At 37.8% G+C, this 16,360-nt stretch overlaps 2 protein-coding genes across 5 annotated transcripts; one reads left to right on the top strand and one right to left on the bottom strand.

The window, feature by feature from the left end:
- The first annotated feature begins 284 nt into the window (after window positions 1-284).
- Window positions 285-3,208, top strand: LOC113768411 (general transcription factor 3C polypeptide 6-like). 4 transcript variants are annotated; one of them, XM_027312752.1, is made up of 5 exons: window positions 285-471; window positions 1,013-1,168; window positions 1,663-1,713; window positions 1,810-1,861; window positions 2,756-3,208. In XM_027312752.1, the coding sequence occupies exons 2-5, from the start codon at window positions 1,028-1,030 to the stop codon at window positions 2,977-2,979; spliced, it is 468 nt and encodes a 155-aa protein (XP_027168553.1). In that variant the 5' UTR covers window positions 285-471; window positions 1,013-1,027; the 3' UTR covers window positions 2,980-3,208. The 4 variants fall into 4 exon arrangements, with proteins under 4 accessions (XP_027168553.1, XP_027168554.1, XP_027168556.1 ...); XM_027312753.1 differs by having other exon boundaries at window positions 285-497; XM_027312755.1 differs by lacking the exon at window positions 2,756-3,208 and adding an exon at window positions 2,371-2,741.
- A 1,788-nt stretch (window positions 3,209-4,996) lies between these two features.
- LOC113767753 (aspartyl protease family protein At5g10770) lies at window positions 4,997-7,266 on the bottom strand. The gene is made up of 2 exons (XM_027311932.1): window positions 6,995-7,266; window positions 4,997-6,498 (listed from the first exon to the last, which is right to left on the bottom strand). The coding sequence occupies exons 1-2, from the start codon at window positions 7,155-7,157 to the stop codon at window positions 5,231-5,233; spliced, it is 1,431 nt and encodes a 476-aa protein (XP_027167733.1). The 5' UTR covers window positions 7,158-7,266; the 3' UTR covers window positions 4,997-5,230.
- Window positions 7,267-16,360: the final 9,094 nt, after the last annotated feature.

Genomic DNA, 16,360 nt, shown 5'->3' with positions numbered 1-16,360 from the left:
TAGGTTTCCATTGAACGTGGCTGGGAAGGGTCAAGTAGGGATGGGAGGTTTAAAAAAAAAGGGTAAATCAAAGTTATAAAGCAACAATTATTTGACTTGAATTAATCTTGGTCAAACCTATTTAGAAGTTATTTAATGTTCATTCTCAAAAAAATAAAAGTTATTTAATGTAATTATTTCTCAAAAAATTGACCGGCCAACATGTAACATTAAAAAGTAAAGTCCAGTGATATAAAACTCTGGAGGGGGTTGAGCACATAGAACAAAAGATTTGGGGCTAAAGTAAAATTTTTGAAACTGCTTTCTTCTCCATCGTTTCTCGGCCCAAAAAGCCCCATCCCCACCAACGTCCATCGCAGCCACTATTCTACCCAATTCCACGCGGCGCCAGAGTCGGAGACGGCGACAATTCCGGGCAGTAGTCATCCAATCACGCGACTCTCTCCTTTTCTCTCTTCCTTCCTCTGTCCGGTGAGTTGCAGAAAAGAAAAGAGAGGGTAACTTTCCTTAACAACTGATCCGATTCTATCATTTTACTTGAAGATATGCGTGTTGATCCATCTAGGCTTCTTTCTCCACCGTTTCCGCACGTTTTTGTGTGGAAGCTGATTATCTCTTATTCTAGGCAAATTATGCGAACACTTCCCTTAGCAATTTCACTTACTTTCTTTCCTTAGTAGTTTGCATATTTGCCAAACATAGAAAACTCATTCCTGAGGAATTATTTGCCCTTTTCAGTCTCCTGGAGCCGAAAAGGGTATGAGTAATTTCGAATCTCTACTTTCCCTGCTCTTTATCAAGGTTTCACAAAACCTTCCAAGCTAAGCAAGTGTTTTTTCTGGGAAATTTGATTTTCTTTACTAAATGTCGAATCTTTCGATGCTAATAGGGGTTTTGGGTCCTGGGGTTTTGGTTTTGGCAGCTTCATCAACGTGAGTTTTATATTATGTTCATTTATTATAACTATTATGCGATTAGAGTAATACTCTGAAATAATTGATGCTATTTCCAGCTAAAAATCAAATTAATGATGGAAGACAACAATATAAGATGGCACCAGGATGATAAAAGGGAGGAAGAGGTGGAGGAAGAAGAGTACGTATTGATAAATCTGGATGCTGTGACGGACCTTGTTCACATTCCTCCCAATGCTCCCTATGTTCTCTCTGTAATATTTCTTCAACCTCGCTCTCAAACTCTAATTTTTATTCTTATTAGTATATTGTTAAATTTCATGTTGTCATTTTCTTTGTGTGTGTGTGTGCTGTAAAATTGCTTGATTGATTATAAATATGGTTCTTTTTCTGCTTCTGTTGTGGTAAATGCGAAGTCCGTCATCTATTCTGTTCTTGTTTAAGCTACCATGTTTAGAAGCAAAAAGTTTGGAATTTTGGAAGATATATTGTAAAGCTGGTTTATCCAATGTTTATAACTTTTGCAGTCTGTTTATCTTTTTGGTTCATGTTTATTCTTTCTGCTCCTGGAGAGGTGGATACGGTGTTTTCTGGTTTTGTTATTTAGTCTGATTGAAATTCTGAATGCTCAAAATTGTTTCAATATCTAAATTGCTTTTTTTTTAGGTGCAGTTTGGAATTTTTTAAATGATTTACAGTTCCGGCTTTTGCTATGTGATGTCTAACCTTTGGTTGATAATTTATGCAGGGTTTAGACACACTAAATCCAACTTTGATCATCGACGAGAAATTTAGACTGGTGAGTGTTAAGCTTTTCTGGAATTTGTTTGGTTTGGGTGGTGAAAACTACATTGTATTTGATGTATTCACGTCACACTACTCTTTTATTTCTCAGATAGGTGAATATGAAGAAACAATTGGGACGTGCCTTGTTTTTAGCGAATGTGGTAAGATGTAATCCTCCCTGTTCTTTGTCCTTTTTTATTTTAATTTGAAAAAAGTGTGTTTGGACATAGAAGTGCAGAGAAGGCTCCATACCTCTTCATTAGACCAATGAATTTCGATTATCCCTTATTTACCTTTAAACTCATCAGTCAAATGCTTTAGCTTACTCTCCTCCTTCACTTCAAATTTGACGCACTTTGCAACTTTAATTAGCTCTGATGTAAGTTTGCTGAAGTCCTATTACTGTATCTTAAATGATGGCTGAGTGAGATTTTATGCTTTGAATGGCACAACGGAATTCCAACCAAAATTTTTTAGGATTTTTGTCTTCTGATGATTCTTGCTTGTAGTTGTCTAAGTGGTTGGCATACAGGTCAATAACCAATCTTCCACCATGGTCAAGACCCTTCATTTCTTGCAACGAATATTGTGCCCTTCATTTCAATGTAACTTACAATGACTGCTCTAGTACTTGAAATGGAATTTTTGGTGATCCTTGAGTTGCTTTCAGGTTAGTTCTTTGGGGACTGGATTAAAAGTTGTAGATGAAATGATGGCCAAATTGCCCCACTCTAAAGAATCAGCTGGCTATGGGTTCTAAAATTTCCTATTTTTCGCTTGCTTTACATTTGTCATTCTGGACTTCATGTAAGTACTGGGGCAGAGAACGAGGAATAAGAAGAATATCTGCCCTGTTACCACTGAACGAGTAGATGAAACTTTACGAGCAAGTTTGGACACATTTTGGACTTTGAAATGTTGAATTTCTTCGTGTTACACAGTTGATTATTTATCCAGCATCTTAAATTTGTATCATTCTTAGCAAAAATCTTAGGAAGAATACATGTATTGAACACCTCTTCCTATAGTATACTAAAACTGAGTTATGTTTGTAGATGCTGCTCCTGAGCTCCATCAAGAAACAGGCCCATCTGAAGCCAACCTTTTCACCGGAAGATGTATAGTAGACAACAAGCGTGCCCCCACTAAGCAAGTCAAGCCAATAACACAACTTCACAAGATTCTAAAGTTTAGATTGTCGCAAGAAGCAGACATTGGAGATTCTACAGCCAAGCAGACGAATATTGTCAATAACGAGAATTCAAACCTCAAAGTCTGATGTTTTGCAGTTTGTGGTAGTATATTTTAGCAGTAGGTGATTTCTTGCTAGGTAGCGTAGATCGGCGCGTGCGTGTTACTTCTGGACTGTAGCCGGCATAATTCTTCGGTTGATTTGTTTAACTGTATATGGGGATACACAGTCGGTTAACCATACCTTCGTCCTCAAAAGCGATAAACTGTATATGGGGAAACTTAAAAAGAGTTAGTTTCCGTTGGTGTTTAATCAATTGCATGGACCATACTTTAAAAAAAAAAAAAAAATTGAGTGTGCTTATGCAGGAATTTCCTGCCTCTCCTTGGATCTTTATTTTAGATGATAAGGAAGTGTATAATTCTTAACAACCTAGTAATAGCGACAGGTAGTATGTGTAGCACATGGATGTGTGGACGCATGTATACTTACTTGTAGTTGTGATTCATAAATACATTAAATAACTTATTTAACGTTACTATTTCGGACCAGGAGTGACAATACATTATCGTATTTTGGCTAATGGGTCAATTAGTTAATGCAAACCACTTGGAGGTGAAAACAACACTGGCAATTATGTTAATTGCTCTGGTTTTGACTTGATCTATCAGAAATATTTATATGATGTAATTTCTACCCTTCTCAGTACACATCTACTAAAAATATTTAAAAAATAATAATAATAATTCCATCTTGCATCCACCAGAATTAGCAGTATGCTTGAACCGACACTCGTGTTTAGTAAATGAGCAAATTTCCTTCAAGGGTAAATAAATTGCTCTTTGTAATTTGTTGGAATTGCATTAACGGAATGTTGGCTGCGTAGGCTTCAAAAGCTGCGATCCAAATTAATTAAACTTGTTTTTTGCTGAATGAACTTGTATCTATCTGTTCCTTTATTCATCCCTGCATTTTATTTGCTTTGGACCTGCCCAAGGCAATTGATTATCCGCGAACGCTCTCAGCCCCAACGGCTTCTGCCGGACAAGAGATCATACCATATGGGCAAGATCCAAATCTTTTTGATATCTTCACATCAAAGTTTGCTGAAATATTTTGGGAAGTAGGACAGAAGAAATGCTACTCATATGATAACAGTAGTGTATAACGTCCTTGACTTTCTGCTGGTTCAAGTTTTCAGCTATCTCATTATTTAAGCAGTTTGGCTGGAAGCCATTGATACAAAAGTGATTCAGTGAAGGAAACTTGCTTAATTGACTGCTGATAAAGATAATTTGGCAGTCTTGCCAGGATTTAACCATCCTCAAATTCTGGCTGGAGGGTATCAAGATCAGGTAGAAATTTGGCAAGTGATTGTGCCTTCAACTTCTAATATGTATTGTTTGTTGCTCCATTTCATGAACGAGAAATCATATGCTCTGTCTACGAGGCATTTCCAAAGATGAGCTTTGTGTGTGGTCATTCGTGTTAAGAATCTCTGATATTATACTTTTTATATTCCCATTTCATTTATTTTAGCACTGCAAAAGTGTTGGTTTTACCAAGATTATTTGGCGGCATTCTTGTTGAGACCTCTGAATAGCCAAAAAACAATCCAAATCCCGCTGGCATTGTTTGCACCGATGTCTGCCTTAATTCGTACACTATTCTTATATTCCTGCTCTCGGATTTGTGGTCTAAGTTTGCTAGATTTGGAATTTGTGGAAGATACTGCAGATTTTGGATGTTTGCACATTTACCAGCACACTCCGGTGATCCAGATATAAACTTTGGAAATTCCTATGCTCAAAGTCTAATTAGCATTACTTTCATATACTTGTAGTCATTTTGTCCTTCCAGCAAAGAGATAGACGGGTAGTAAAAATCGCATTTCCATATAATAATTGCATAGGTGTAAGCATGGTTCAAAGTCTTGATCGAGACCAAGACGACTCGGCCGAGCCATTATCGGAATAGACCCCTCCGATATGATATCGGGACGAAATGATTTCGAGATACTTGACTCGCCGAAAACTCGGCCAAGTCACCGAGAACTCGGTCGAGAAGTCTCCGCTATGGATAGTCTCGGTCGAGAAAACCGATATGCACTTGAAGCTTTTTGCCTCCAGAACCCTAGCTACATTTCATAGTGTCATATATTACACTTGGACGCTCAGCAAATACAAGTGGCTTTTCATACAATTACACTACCTATACCATTCCCAATAATTAGGAATCATGGATATCATACATGACTGAAACAGAAATGGCTAATCTCCTTCATAGCAGCCAACTAGCTGTTTGGCTCTCCCCACCAGCAGCCTCTAGGCCATCTAATCTAATAGAAACTGCAAGATTCTTTAGCAAATCCCAATTTAGACTCTTTAGTGTCATATATGACTCTTGTATTCTTTTGCTGATAATTGCCAATAATACCAATCTCATCTTCAAAAGTCAGGCTTGCAAGAGCTAAGCAAACCTGAGATGCATCGCTCTTTGCAATGTAAACAATTCCAGTGACATCCACAGTGAGCTCAGCATCACCCTCAAACTGCATTTTAACCGTGGGAACATCTACTTCATCATATGAAGAAAGATTAAAGCAAGTGTCCAAGATTGAAAAGCTTGGTGCTGTAGGGTACCCTGAAAATTGTTTCAAGAATTCGGTCTTCACAGCCTCATAAATTGATGGAGGCAACCTCGTAATAACTGTCCCTGAATCAATAAGAATCCCAGCTTTACCAAAACTTGGAGCTTGTGTAGCAACCCCGCCAACAGTAATTCCAGTGAGATTGAGAAAGTAGAATGTCACCAGCTGTGGATTTGGAACCATTCTAGTATACGAAAACGGTGTAGAATTCTTGTAAACTGAAGCATCACCACCTAATATTAGCGAACCAGAAGAACCAACATCAGTTGTAGGTAAACAGTAGGAGAAAACACCTCCAAATACATCAGAAGTTTGAGAAATCAGGGAAAGATCGCTCCTTCCCAGCCCCATTAGACCTGAAGCAGCCCCAAAGAGGCCTCTGTTGTTTCTTCCACAGCCAAATACAAAGTTCTCAACAGGGATGGTTCCAAGTATTAGGCGGTCGCTGCCCAGAACGCCTCGAGTATAAGATCCATCACCATAGCTCACATCATACTTGCATGTTCCTGCATCACCTCCGCAGAGTCCTGAATTGCCTGTGGCAAATTGCAAAGACTGACAGGCTGATGACTTGCAAGGAATTGAATGGTATGAAGATGATAATGAGGGGTCAAATATAGGTTCGGGTTGATTATAACATAATTTGCAAGGTTGGCATTGAACCCATGTCAGATCACTGCCTGTATCAACAATTACTGTCATATTTCTGCCACCTACTGTCACAGGCACGATATAGTTTAGGGTATGCAGATTTACACCAGAAGCAATGGGAATCCGAGTTTGGGAGTGGGCTTCAGTTTTGCCGGAAGCCAAGATTTTAATTTGAGCTTGTATTGACTTGACTCGAATTCTATCGGCCTGTAGCCAATTTTGGAGCCTCTGATTCCAGTCAGATATGATTCCAGAGAAGCAATCTCTGTGCCTCATTTCCAAAATAGTTGCACCATTCTCCGTTCCTGCAAAAGCAAAGGTATTATTTATTCTACAGACATTTTCGTATGAAGAAAATTTATACTTGAAAGGAACCTTGAGCTTGCAGTATAAGTTCTATATAAAGAAATGAATTTTCCATTCTAAACAAGGAGAAAGAATGTACGTACGGGGCTTTCCTTTCTGTTGGCGTCCATAATTTAGACAATTTGCAAATAAATCTCAGTTCTGGGGGCAATGAAGCAATTCTAGCCAACTTCAAACAGTTAACATAGCCTAAAACTGTACCACAATCGAGAACTAAGCTTTTTCTTTGCTCTTTACAGCTGAATTCCACTACTTTACTAGTACTACTGCTACGGTCCAGTCCAGTCTCTTCAGACTGAAGAGACAGAGAAAGAATCTTATGGCTTTTCAAGAAACTACAGTGCATGAAAACGGATCCCAAAGGAGTTCATAAAGCTACGAAGTTACAATTCACAATTAAAGAATCTATTAGCATTCATCATTTCACATACTCACTTGATTTTTGCGATAAAAAACTTGTTTTGCTACTTCTCTGTGACCATTGAAGCTTTTTCAGAGAAAGGACTTCCTTCTCTCCGTAGCTACTGAAAACTCCACGAGTATTAGTGCTAAGAAGTAGAATAACAGCTACAAGCACCAACGATGAGCAAGAAGCCATCTAGATTTCTGCCAATATCCCGGTGCAGTTGTTGAAGGAGAAACAAAACAATTAGAAATATTTAACAGATCAAAGGACGTGGGAAGGAGGCACGAAGGACTGATGAGACAGAGAGGAGGGACGAGAAGAGGAGAAGTGGAGAGATTCTTGAGAGTTGGAATTTGGCTTAAGAACAAAAGATACGAGGCTGGCTTTAGGACCCACTTTTGCATGAGAAATTATTGGGAATTCACGTGCATAAGCGTAGGAAAAGAAAAACAAAGCAAGTCTTCTCTTCTGTGTTTATTTTATGGGGTTGGAATGGGACTTCAATTTTCACGAGCTACTGTTTGAGCATTTTTCTAAAATTTGTTTTGCAAAGATTTTTATTGGTTCGTTGAGGCTTCCATGGATAAGGACTCATTCCTTCACGGATTCAACTGTCGCAGCTTACAAACAAACAATAGAATGGAGAAAGGGAAAGATGTTAAGCTTAGATTGCGAGAGAAAGGGAGAGATGCATATGGTGCTTATCCTCTTCTACTATTACAAAGTAGGCCACCTCAATCCTTGCCTATGGTCACTCAGCAAAACTCCAGCTTTGTTAGTGTCTTTTCTTGTGTAAGTTTGTAACTAAGGAAAACAACAGTAGTATTCTGAGGCCCTATCTCTATCCTGGACCTTTCTAAGATCCAGGCAAATACAATAATGTTTCCAAAAAAAATGTTTTACTTTTTGGGCAAATCGCCAATTTGGTCCCTAAACTTTTTCACTTAAACCAATTTAGTCCTTCACGGTTTTTTTTCACCAATTTAGTCCTCAAACAATTTTATCAAGTCCAATGTAGGACTTTTTGGGCGGCGCCACCACATTTTATGTATTTTTCACGGCGGGCCAGGGGTATAATTGGAATGACAGGTATAATTGTCTAAACACCTTGACTAGAATGGCAGCTCTGTCACGATTAGCAAAAGAAACCCCTGCAAATCGACTTCTTCAGAGCTCATAGGAATTAGGCATTCTGATCAAAATGTAAGAAAATGTGATTGCCAACAAAAGATGAGCAGATCCGTGTCTTCGATGATGGAAGGTGTCGATGGCGACAAGGATGGTGAAAAGGAAGCAGTTGCAGCAACACTATCCAGTAAGCTTTAACCAGATCTTACTTAGCTTCTCCATTTTCTGCTATGCTTGTTTGATGTTTGAGCAACTGCATGTTAGTTTAATCTTTTCATTGATGTTTGAGCTGCTGCATGTTAGTTTAACCTTTTCATCAGAATGTTAAAGCTAATGTGTTTGTACTTTGTCGTTGTATGTGGGGCTGAAGTAGTTGAACATTTTCTTCTCTGTTTAATGACAGTGTTAAGCATGTGGGCGATTAATTAGTGGAATATGGTACATTGTGAGGTTGACGTGTTTTTTTAAAAATGTCTTCTGCGTGGGTCATAGGCAGATCTGGGGATGGTGAAATATGCCATATTTAAAACTGAATTTTTTTAATGGTGATGTGGTCCCTGTAGTTCTAAAATGTAGTGTGCTGTTATTTTCATGTTTTAAAAAGCGAGACAAAGTAGTAGGAAAACAACAGCACACTTGAATGTTCTGATGTGGTCCCAGATCTGACTTTTACGGTTGAATTTTCTGATGTGGTCCCAGATGTGGTTATAACATACCAGGATGTTGTTATTAATTAAGTCTTTTTTGTGGTTTAAAAAAATGCAGGACAAGAGGTTGAATTTTTTACTTTGAAAATCTATCATGGGGGTGTATATGTTAAAGAACCCGTAGAGCAATATTTGGGGGGCAGCATGGAAAGTTTTGAAGGTGTCATTGCCATGAGAGTGAATAGAGCAATTGTATCTGACTTTTGCTATTATCTTGGATATCCTGCAAATGTAACAATGATGTATAGAATTCCAACTGAAGGTGGTGCACTTGTGTTGAGAAAAATAGATTCTGATGATGCAGCAACTGACATGGCTTGTATAGGCAAGCAAAATGGAGAAGCAGAAGTTTATGTTGTTTCTGAGTTTCACATTAGATTGATAGATAGTAAATGTGAGAGTGCAGTTGCATCAAACAGTTGTAATGCTACAGAAATAGAAGAAGAAGATGACTTCTTTGTAGACATAACATTTGAGGATGTTGATGTTGCTGACATAGAGGAAATTCCTGTTCATGTGGAGAAAATAAAAGAGCTTGAGAAGAAGAACCAGGAAACTTGTCAGGCTGCTGAAGTAGAACAAGGTGATGCGGATGAGGCTAATGATGCTGTAAACTCAGACTCAATGGAGGGTGAAAAGTTCCATGATAGTGACTATGATTTCAGTGAAGATGATGATGATGTCATTTTTCGAACTTCAGTTATGGCTCCATATCAGGAGTTAGGTGCTGCAATGGATAAATTGCCAACAGGAAATTGTCAAAGTAGAAACAGAAAGGCAAAGAAAGAAGCAAGACAGGCAGCAGCACCCAATAAAAAAAAATCAGAGTCAAAGCAACTTCTAATTCACACCTACACGTTGATGAAGGAGATCAGATTCCAGTTCATGAGGAATCTGATTCGATGGTGTCAGATGAGCTAAATAGTGTGACTGATTCCTCCGATGAAGATAGCACAAGGAAGAAGCCCAAACTGGTCAGATTCCGACCAGAAATGGACATGAATGATCCAAAATTTCATGTTGGTCAACAATTTGATGATAAGCAGCTATTCAAGATGGCAGTTGACAATTATGCAGTCAAATGGGGGAAGGATATAAAGTGGGTGAAGCATGATAAGCATAGAATGAGGGTGAAATGCAAAGCTGAACATTGTAAGTGGATGTTGTTTGCTTCTAAAATTGATGAAGGTGATGATTCCATTGCAATCAAGACAATGGGTCCAGCACACACATGTGGCAGGACCTTTTACCACAAGAGAGCTACCTCAGGTTTCTTAGCAAGAAAATATGTGGACTTCCTAAGGATGAACAAGAGAATAACAGTTTCTGAGTTCAAGGATAAGGTACATGCAGAGCTGAATGTAAACATTACTAAACCTCAAGTTTATAAGACATTCATGAAGGCAAAAATTTTGATCCATGGGAGCTACAAAGATCAGTACAACAGATTGTGGGATTATTGTGAGGAACTAATGAAGGCAAATCCTGGTTCTACAGTGTATATGGAAACTACATTAGATAAAGATTCTGGAAAACAAAGATTTCAGAGACTTTACATTTGCTTCGAGGCACTGAAGAGAGGATTTAAATCTGGTTGTAGGAAGATAATTGGAGTTGATGGTTGCCACTTGAGAGGTCCACATCCGAGTGTGTTATTAACTGCAGTTGGGATAGAGCCAAATGACTGTGTTTATCCAGTTGCATATGCAGTAGTTGAAGCAGAAAATAAGAGGTCGTGGAAGTGGTTTATTGAATTCTTGAAATATGACCTATCTATCAATGATCAAAGAAATTGGAGCTTCATAAGTGATAGACAGAAGGTGAATAAGATCAACTTACATTGTTTATATATGTTTATTACATATATATGAATGCTTACTGATTGTGCTAAACTTGCATTTGTCTATTTTGCAGGGTTTAGGATCTGCAATTCAGGAAGTCATTCCAGATGTTGAGCACAGACATTGTGTAAGGCACTTGCACAACAACTTCAAAAAAAATCATCCGGGTGAAGCATTGAAGGAAAGATTTTGGACATGTGCAAGGTCATCGTACATGAGGATGTTCGAAAATCATATGGAGTGTTTAAGGGATTATGATGTAGCTGCTTGGAAGTGGTTAAGTGACAACACCTCTCCCTATCACTGGTCAAGATCACACTTTCGAGTGGCTGCCAAGTGTGACATTCTCCTTAATAATTTATGTGAAAGCTTTAATTCGGTCATAATGGATGCAAGGGAAAAGCCAATCCTTGGAATGCTTGAGACTATTAGAATCTATCTAATGGAAAGGCTTCGTACAAAAAGGGAGTGGATGAAGAAGAGGAGTGATAAGATCTGCCCAAAAATTCAAAAGAAACTGGAGAAGGCAAAAACAGAAGCAGCTGCAAACATCGCGAGATGGTCTGATCAAGATAAATTTGAGGTTACACATATGTATGGAGGCAAACATGTGGTGGACTTAAAGCAGCAGACTTGTAGCTGCAGGAGATGGGAGTTGACTGGATTGCCATGCTGCCATGTGATTTGTTGTATTTCTTTAATAGGTCAAGAGCCAGAAAGTCTTGTTCACCATTACTACTTGCGAGAAAGTTACTTGAAGGCTTATGAGCCAGCAATTGCTCCTTTGAGTGGTCCAAATGTTTGGGTGCAATCGGATAAAGATCCTGTCTTACCACCCTTGAAGTTGAAGTTACCTGGTCGGCCAAAGAAAGTAAGAAGAAGGGAACCAGAAGAGCCTAGGCCTAATTCGAAGGGGGTTACCAAACTTTCTAGATCTGGCCTTGTTAGAATGACATGTACAAAATGCTATCAAAAGGGGCATACAGTGAGAAAGTGTCCACTGCTGGTACCTTCTAATGAGCTTGGTGCATCTACCAATAAAAGGCCACCACCGTCCAACTCCAACAAGTGTAGCAAATGCAAGGCACTTGGCCATAACAAGAGAACTTGTCCACAAAAATCTGGTAATTTGACCTATCCCTCATCCACTGATTTATGGTGTAATACTTAACTAATGATGCTTTGACATGTACAGATCAAGTGTTCGGGAAGGAGCCGACTGAAGTACCTCTGGAATCTAGCTCAATGCCAGATGTTCCAAGTGGTCAGCAATTTAGGATTTTTCCATGTAACTCATGATAATTTTATTCTTGTACTTGTTACTTGTTTTAACTTTATTTCATGGTCAGGTGATAAAGCACAGGCTGTTATAGATGAACAAGAGGTTATTGATTTACAACCATCGGGTCAAGAAGAACTACCTGAAGTGCAAAAGAAATTCACCAAGTGTTCCTTCTGTCATGGCTTAGGACATAACCGGCAAACATGTGCAACCTGGCAAGCTCAAGCATGGAGAAAAAGAAAGGCTGCTATGACTGTTTTTGGTCCATTCCCTCCATCAAAGGGAAAAATGACTAGGAAAAAGGAGAAAGTAAGTTCAAGTAATTAAAACAGAAACAAACAGCATGTCTTGCACATTTGCTGGACAATGATTTTGACATGACTTAAAACAAGACTGTTTATGGCTTTTGACATGTGCCTTTATTTGTGTAGGCACATAGGCTGTTGGATGAAGAAGATGATATTGTCGCCCAGTCAAGTTAATGGAGCTTGGGAATACAGCAGACTTCTATTTTGTGGGATATGCTCTGTTTTGTACATTAAGAGCTTCTGTTTTGTCAATGGATACTAATTGGATTAACAGTTGGTACGATTGTGTTTTGTACATTTGATGTGGCTGCATTTTGTCTAAAACGAATTCAATGCTGAAGTAAAATGCAGCCTGCTATATTGGCAATGTCGCACCTATGTTGATGACTATGAACTTCTATTCGCACTCTTCCTATACCATTTACTTTGACTTTCTTCTTGTTGTTTAGCAGTTTATATGGGGTATTTGTGCGAGTAGGGATTATCGAAATTTAGGATGAAATGCTGTCAAATTTTTTATACAACTTGAGGTGAATCTCTGTTAAATTTTAACAAAGACATCTTTCAAGGTAATATGCCCAACAACTGACAAAATCTCTCAATCATTTTATAGCCATTTCGTTTCAGTAAATGTCCCCAGCAACAACTGACAAAATCTCTCGATTAATTTACAAAAACATCATTCAAGACAATGTTCCATTTTAATGCATAAACATGTTCCATACACCCATGTCTACATTCCAACATTACAGCATTCAAATTACATGAAGCAATTACTCAACTTCTAACTTCATACAGGAACATCTAATGTAGCATTTTTAAGTTGACATTCCTTTCATTGCCACTGGGTAATAGTACAGCAATAACCATAATACATATGCAAACCACGACCAGCATTAGCCACTTCCTTGCTGCTTTCAACTTCCTAATTTCACTTTTGAGCGCCTTGTTCTCTTCTTCAAGCTTACACATTTCAATTTTCATGAAATTATTTTCTTCCTCAGCTTTCCTCAAATTCTTCAAAATTCTCGCCATCATATTTTTTGTCATCTGTTGCATAGGTGGATCATACCACAGAAAATAATTGCAGGCTTTTGGGGTCTACAATGACCATTAATTCCAGCTATTAGTTGTAGTAAATTATATAATACATCAAAATATACAAGTTATATGTCGTGATTAATTGTAAAAATTACCCCATAATTTATGCATCCATGAAATCTTCTGCCTGGTTTCGTCACTGTCCATGAAGTTACAATTCTACATTCTTCACGGCAATGGCAAATTACTGCTTCATTCCCATTGTAGAATTCTACCCTCTCTCCCTTCACCCTTGTCGAATGCCCACTTACTCGGCTATCCAGATTTGAGTGTTGGTTGCTACATAAACTTGAGGCGGAGTTGTCGAAATTTCTGCTTGATTGCATTTCACCTGCTTGTCGAAGTCTCTCCCTCAGTTCTGCTTGTCGAAGTTTCTGCCCTAATTCCTATGAGCTCTGAAGAAGTCGATTTGCAGGGGTTTCTTTTGCTAATCGTGACAGAGCTGCCATTCTAGTCAAGGTGTTTAGACAATTATACCTGTCATTCCAATTATACCCCTGGTCCGCCGTGAAAAATACATAAAATGTGGTGGCGCCGCCCAAAAAGTCCTACATTGGACTTGATAAAATTGTTTGAGGACTAAATTGGTGAAAAAAAACCGTGAAGGACTAAATTGGTTTAAGTGAAAAAGTTTAGGGACCAAATTGGCGATTTGCCCTTACTTTTTTTTGGATAGGTAAGTTTTATTAGTAGCCAAGAACATATCAGCAAAATTCTCCAACCAAGCAAAATTCTATGATAAACTTATCAACAAAGCAAAATATTCTTGTGTTTAGTTTGGATAAAACAGAAGAATGCATAATGATGAAGAAATATATTTGATCAAGACTTATCGTAAGAACAAAAAAAAAAGGATCAATATTTGCATTACCTTCCGTCCTCCTGGGGTGCGCCCTTCGTTTTTGCTTCACGTAAATTCAATAACAAATTAATTAATGTGTAAAGATTACACATAAAGTACAATGGTCCTTAATCATGCACGGTACTTGGAAATATTTTTTTGCAATCGCATACTTAGAAATATATATATATATATATATCAAGAAAGAAGAAAAAAAAAAGAAAAGTAAAATGTACATGACATAACATTAACCATCACAAGCGGAGGATTAAATTCCTTGTCTCTGATACTGCAGCAGTAGAATTACAACTCAAAAGAGAGAAAATGTCCCACATAGCTAAGCTAACACATATTATTGTCTCTTTGCTATGCATAGGAAGTTTTAAAACCTTCCTGCTACAGGAATGTTTACATCTATATATATTTAGCTCGTGTGGCTTTTGCATTAATTAGACAAATTGTGTTGTTTGCGTCTGGAATTTCTCCGGCATTATCCTTGTTCAAACATAAACCAGCTCAGGTTTATAAATGTTTAGAGAAGATTTAGGCAAAGAGTAGCTCACGGGTATACCAAACACTTGTGGTGGCTTCACTGGAATCGCATTAATTGGCCGAATAACAAATACTTTCCACAGCTGGGCTAACTTAACAGTAGTATATTAGTACTATTGTACTACCAATAATAGAATATTTGGAGACAGATTTGTTTGGATCGCATTTTTCTAGATTTTTTATAGAAAAATTATTGAAACGATTTGATATATATAAGGTAAAAAGGTGATTGGAAAATGTATTTACCGAAAACGTAGCAATTTTCTCCGAACAAAAGGGGACAACACCTCGCAAAGAGCTAACATTCACTTTGCATTATGTAAGTGAGACAAAATCGTTTGGACCATATCATATCTTTGATAAATATAAATTTATATAATTTTAAGCAAAAGACAAAATAGACTTTTTATCCTAAAAATAATATATATATATATATATATATATATATGTGAAGGTTGATTGAACTCGATTAAGCTCAACGAGTTTTCAATCTTCAAATATTAAGTTTGAACTCGACTCATTAAGTAATTCAATCAGATTGAACTCGAGTTCAAACTCGATCAATGAAAGTTCAAGTTCAAACTTTGATCGACCAAACTTGCAGCACCTCAAGTAAGCTTGACTCATTTGCACTTCTAAGCCCACCTTCCTGGCTACCCTTCCTAGTAAGGGGAAAAAAAAAAAAAAAAAACACTAACTAGGCGACCGTGAAGGAAAATAAAATGTAGTGGACAAAAACATCAATGAATTTTCAGCAAAGGACTCAATAGCAATTTGCCTTTACCGTTCTAAAGAAAATGTAGATTGGAAGATGTACATTCGTTGGGCCTTGATGTTGATTACTTATTGGGCCTTGAAGCCCAAATTTTCAATTTTGGAAAATGTGTTGGTCCTTCGACTGGTAACAAGGGTCAATTAGCACGTGAACGGGCCTCTTTTAGCATATACGTGGTCCATACTCCAGACCTCCCACCGAGGATTCTTCTCCTACAAAGCCTAGTAGTATGACTTTTTCTTCTCAACTATTATATTATATTATATTGGATGTCATGGAAGGGGAAAAAGAAGGAAGTGAAAAAGATTAGTAATATATTATAGCTAGAACAACATTGCTCAGTTGAGAGTAGATTTGAAGAAATTAATAATGTTATATTGCATGATGAGATGAATTGAAGAATGGATAAAATCTTTTATATAAAACTTTAGATAAAAGCATTTATTTATTTATTCGTTCATTTTGGCAACAACATCAATCTCAGTGGACGCTGTCCTAAAAGCAAAAAATCTGCTCTAACCATAAATAGAAACTACAAGAGCCCAAAATGGCAGAAGCTAAAAGGGCCCAAAAGGCAAGAGATAAGCAAGAGGTTTTTTTTTTTTCTTTTTCCCATTAAGAAATTACTGCTCTTATCCTTTATGTCCGAATTCAACATCAATATCATAATCAAAAACTGCACATGTCAATAGTTTTCAGTAATCAAAATTTTGGAGAGTAACTATAAAACTTGCCAGCCAAAAAGAGCATCACGCGCGTGATCTTTTGAAAAGAAAGCAACGAAACAGCGCGTGATGCAGTTGCCGCCGCCAAGTACCAGAAGCGAACGCGTGTGGATTACGTAACCTACGCAATAGGAC

Source organism: Coffea eugenioides, chromosome 4 (assembly GCF_003713205.1).
Source record: "Coffea eugenioides isolate CCC68of chromosome 4, Ceug_1.0, whole genome shotgun sequence".
NCBI lineage: Eukaryota > Viridiplantae > Streptophyta > Magnoliopsida > Gentianales > Rubiaceae > Coffea > Coffea eugenioides.
The sequence above is the reverse complement of the archived record's forward strand: the minus strand, read 5'-3'. Positions and strand labels throughout refer to the sequence as shown.

What these genes read in the sequence shown, in the direction of transcription:
- LOC113768411 (XM_027312752.1), top strand. Translation starts at nt 1,028, where the DNA reads ATGATGGAAGACAACAATATAAGATGGCACCAGGATGATAAAAGGGAG. An exon ending in ATGCTCCCTATGTTCTCTCT is followed by an intron (nt 1,169 to 1,662) that starts GTAATATTTCTT and finishes TAATTTATGCAG; the next exon opens with GGTTTAGACACACTAAATCC. An exon ending in CCTTGTTTTTAGCGAATGTG is followed by an intron (nt 1,862 to 2,755) that starts GTAAGATGTAAT and finishes TTATGTTTGTAG; the next exon opens with ATGCTGCTCCTGAGCTCCAT.
- LOC113767753 (XM_027311932.1), bottom strand. Translation starts at nt 7,157, where the DNA reads ATGGCTTCTTGCTCATCGTTGGTGCTTGTAGCTGTTATTCTACTTCTT. An exon ending in TTTTTTATCGCAAAAATCAA is followed by an intron (nt 6,499 to 6,994) that starts GTGAGTATGTGA and finishes TTGCTTTTGCAG; the next exon opens with GAACGGAGAATGGTGCAACT.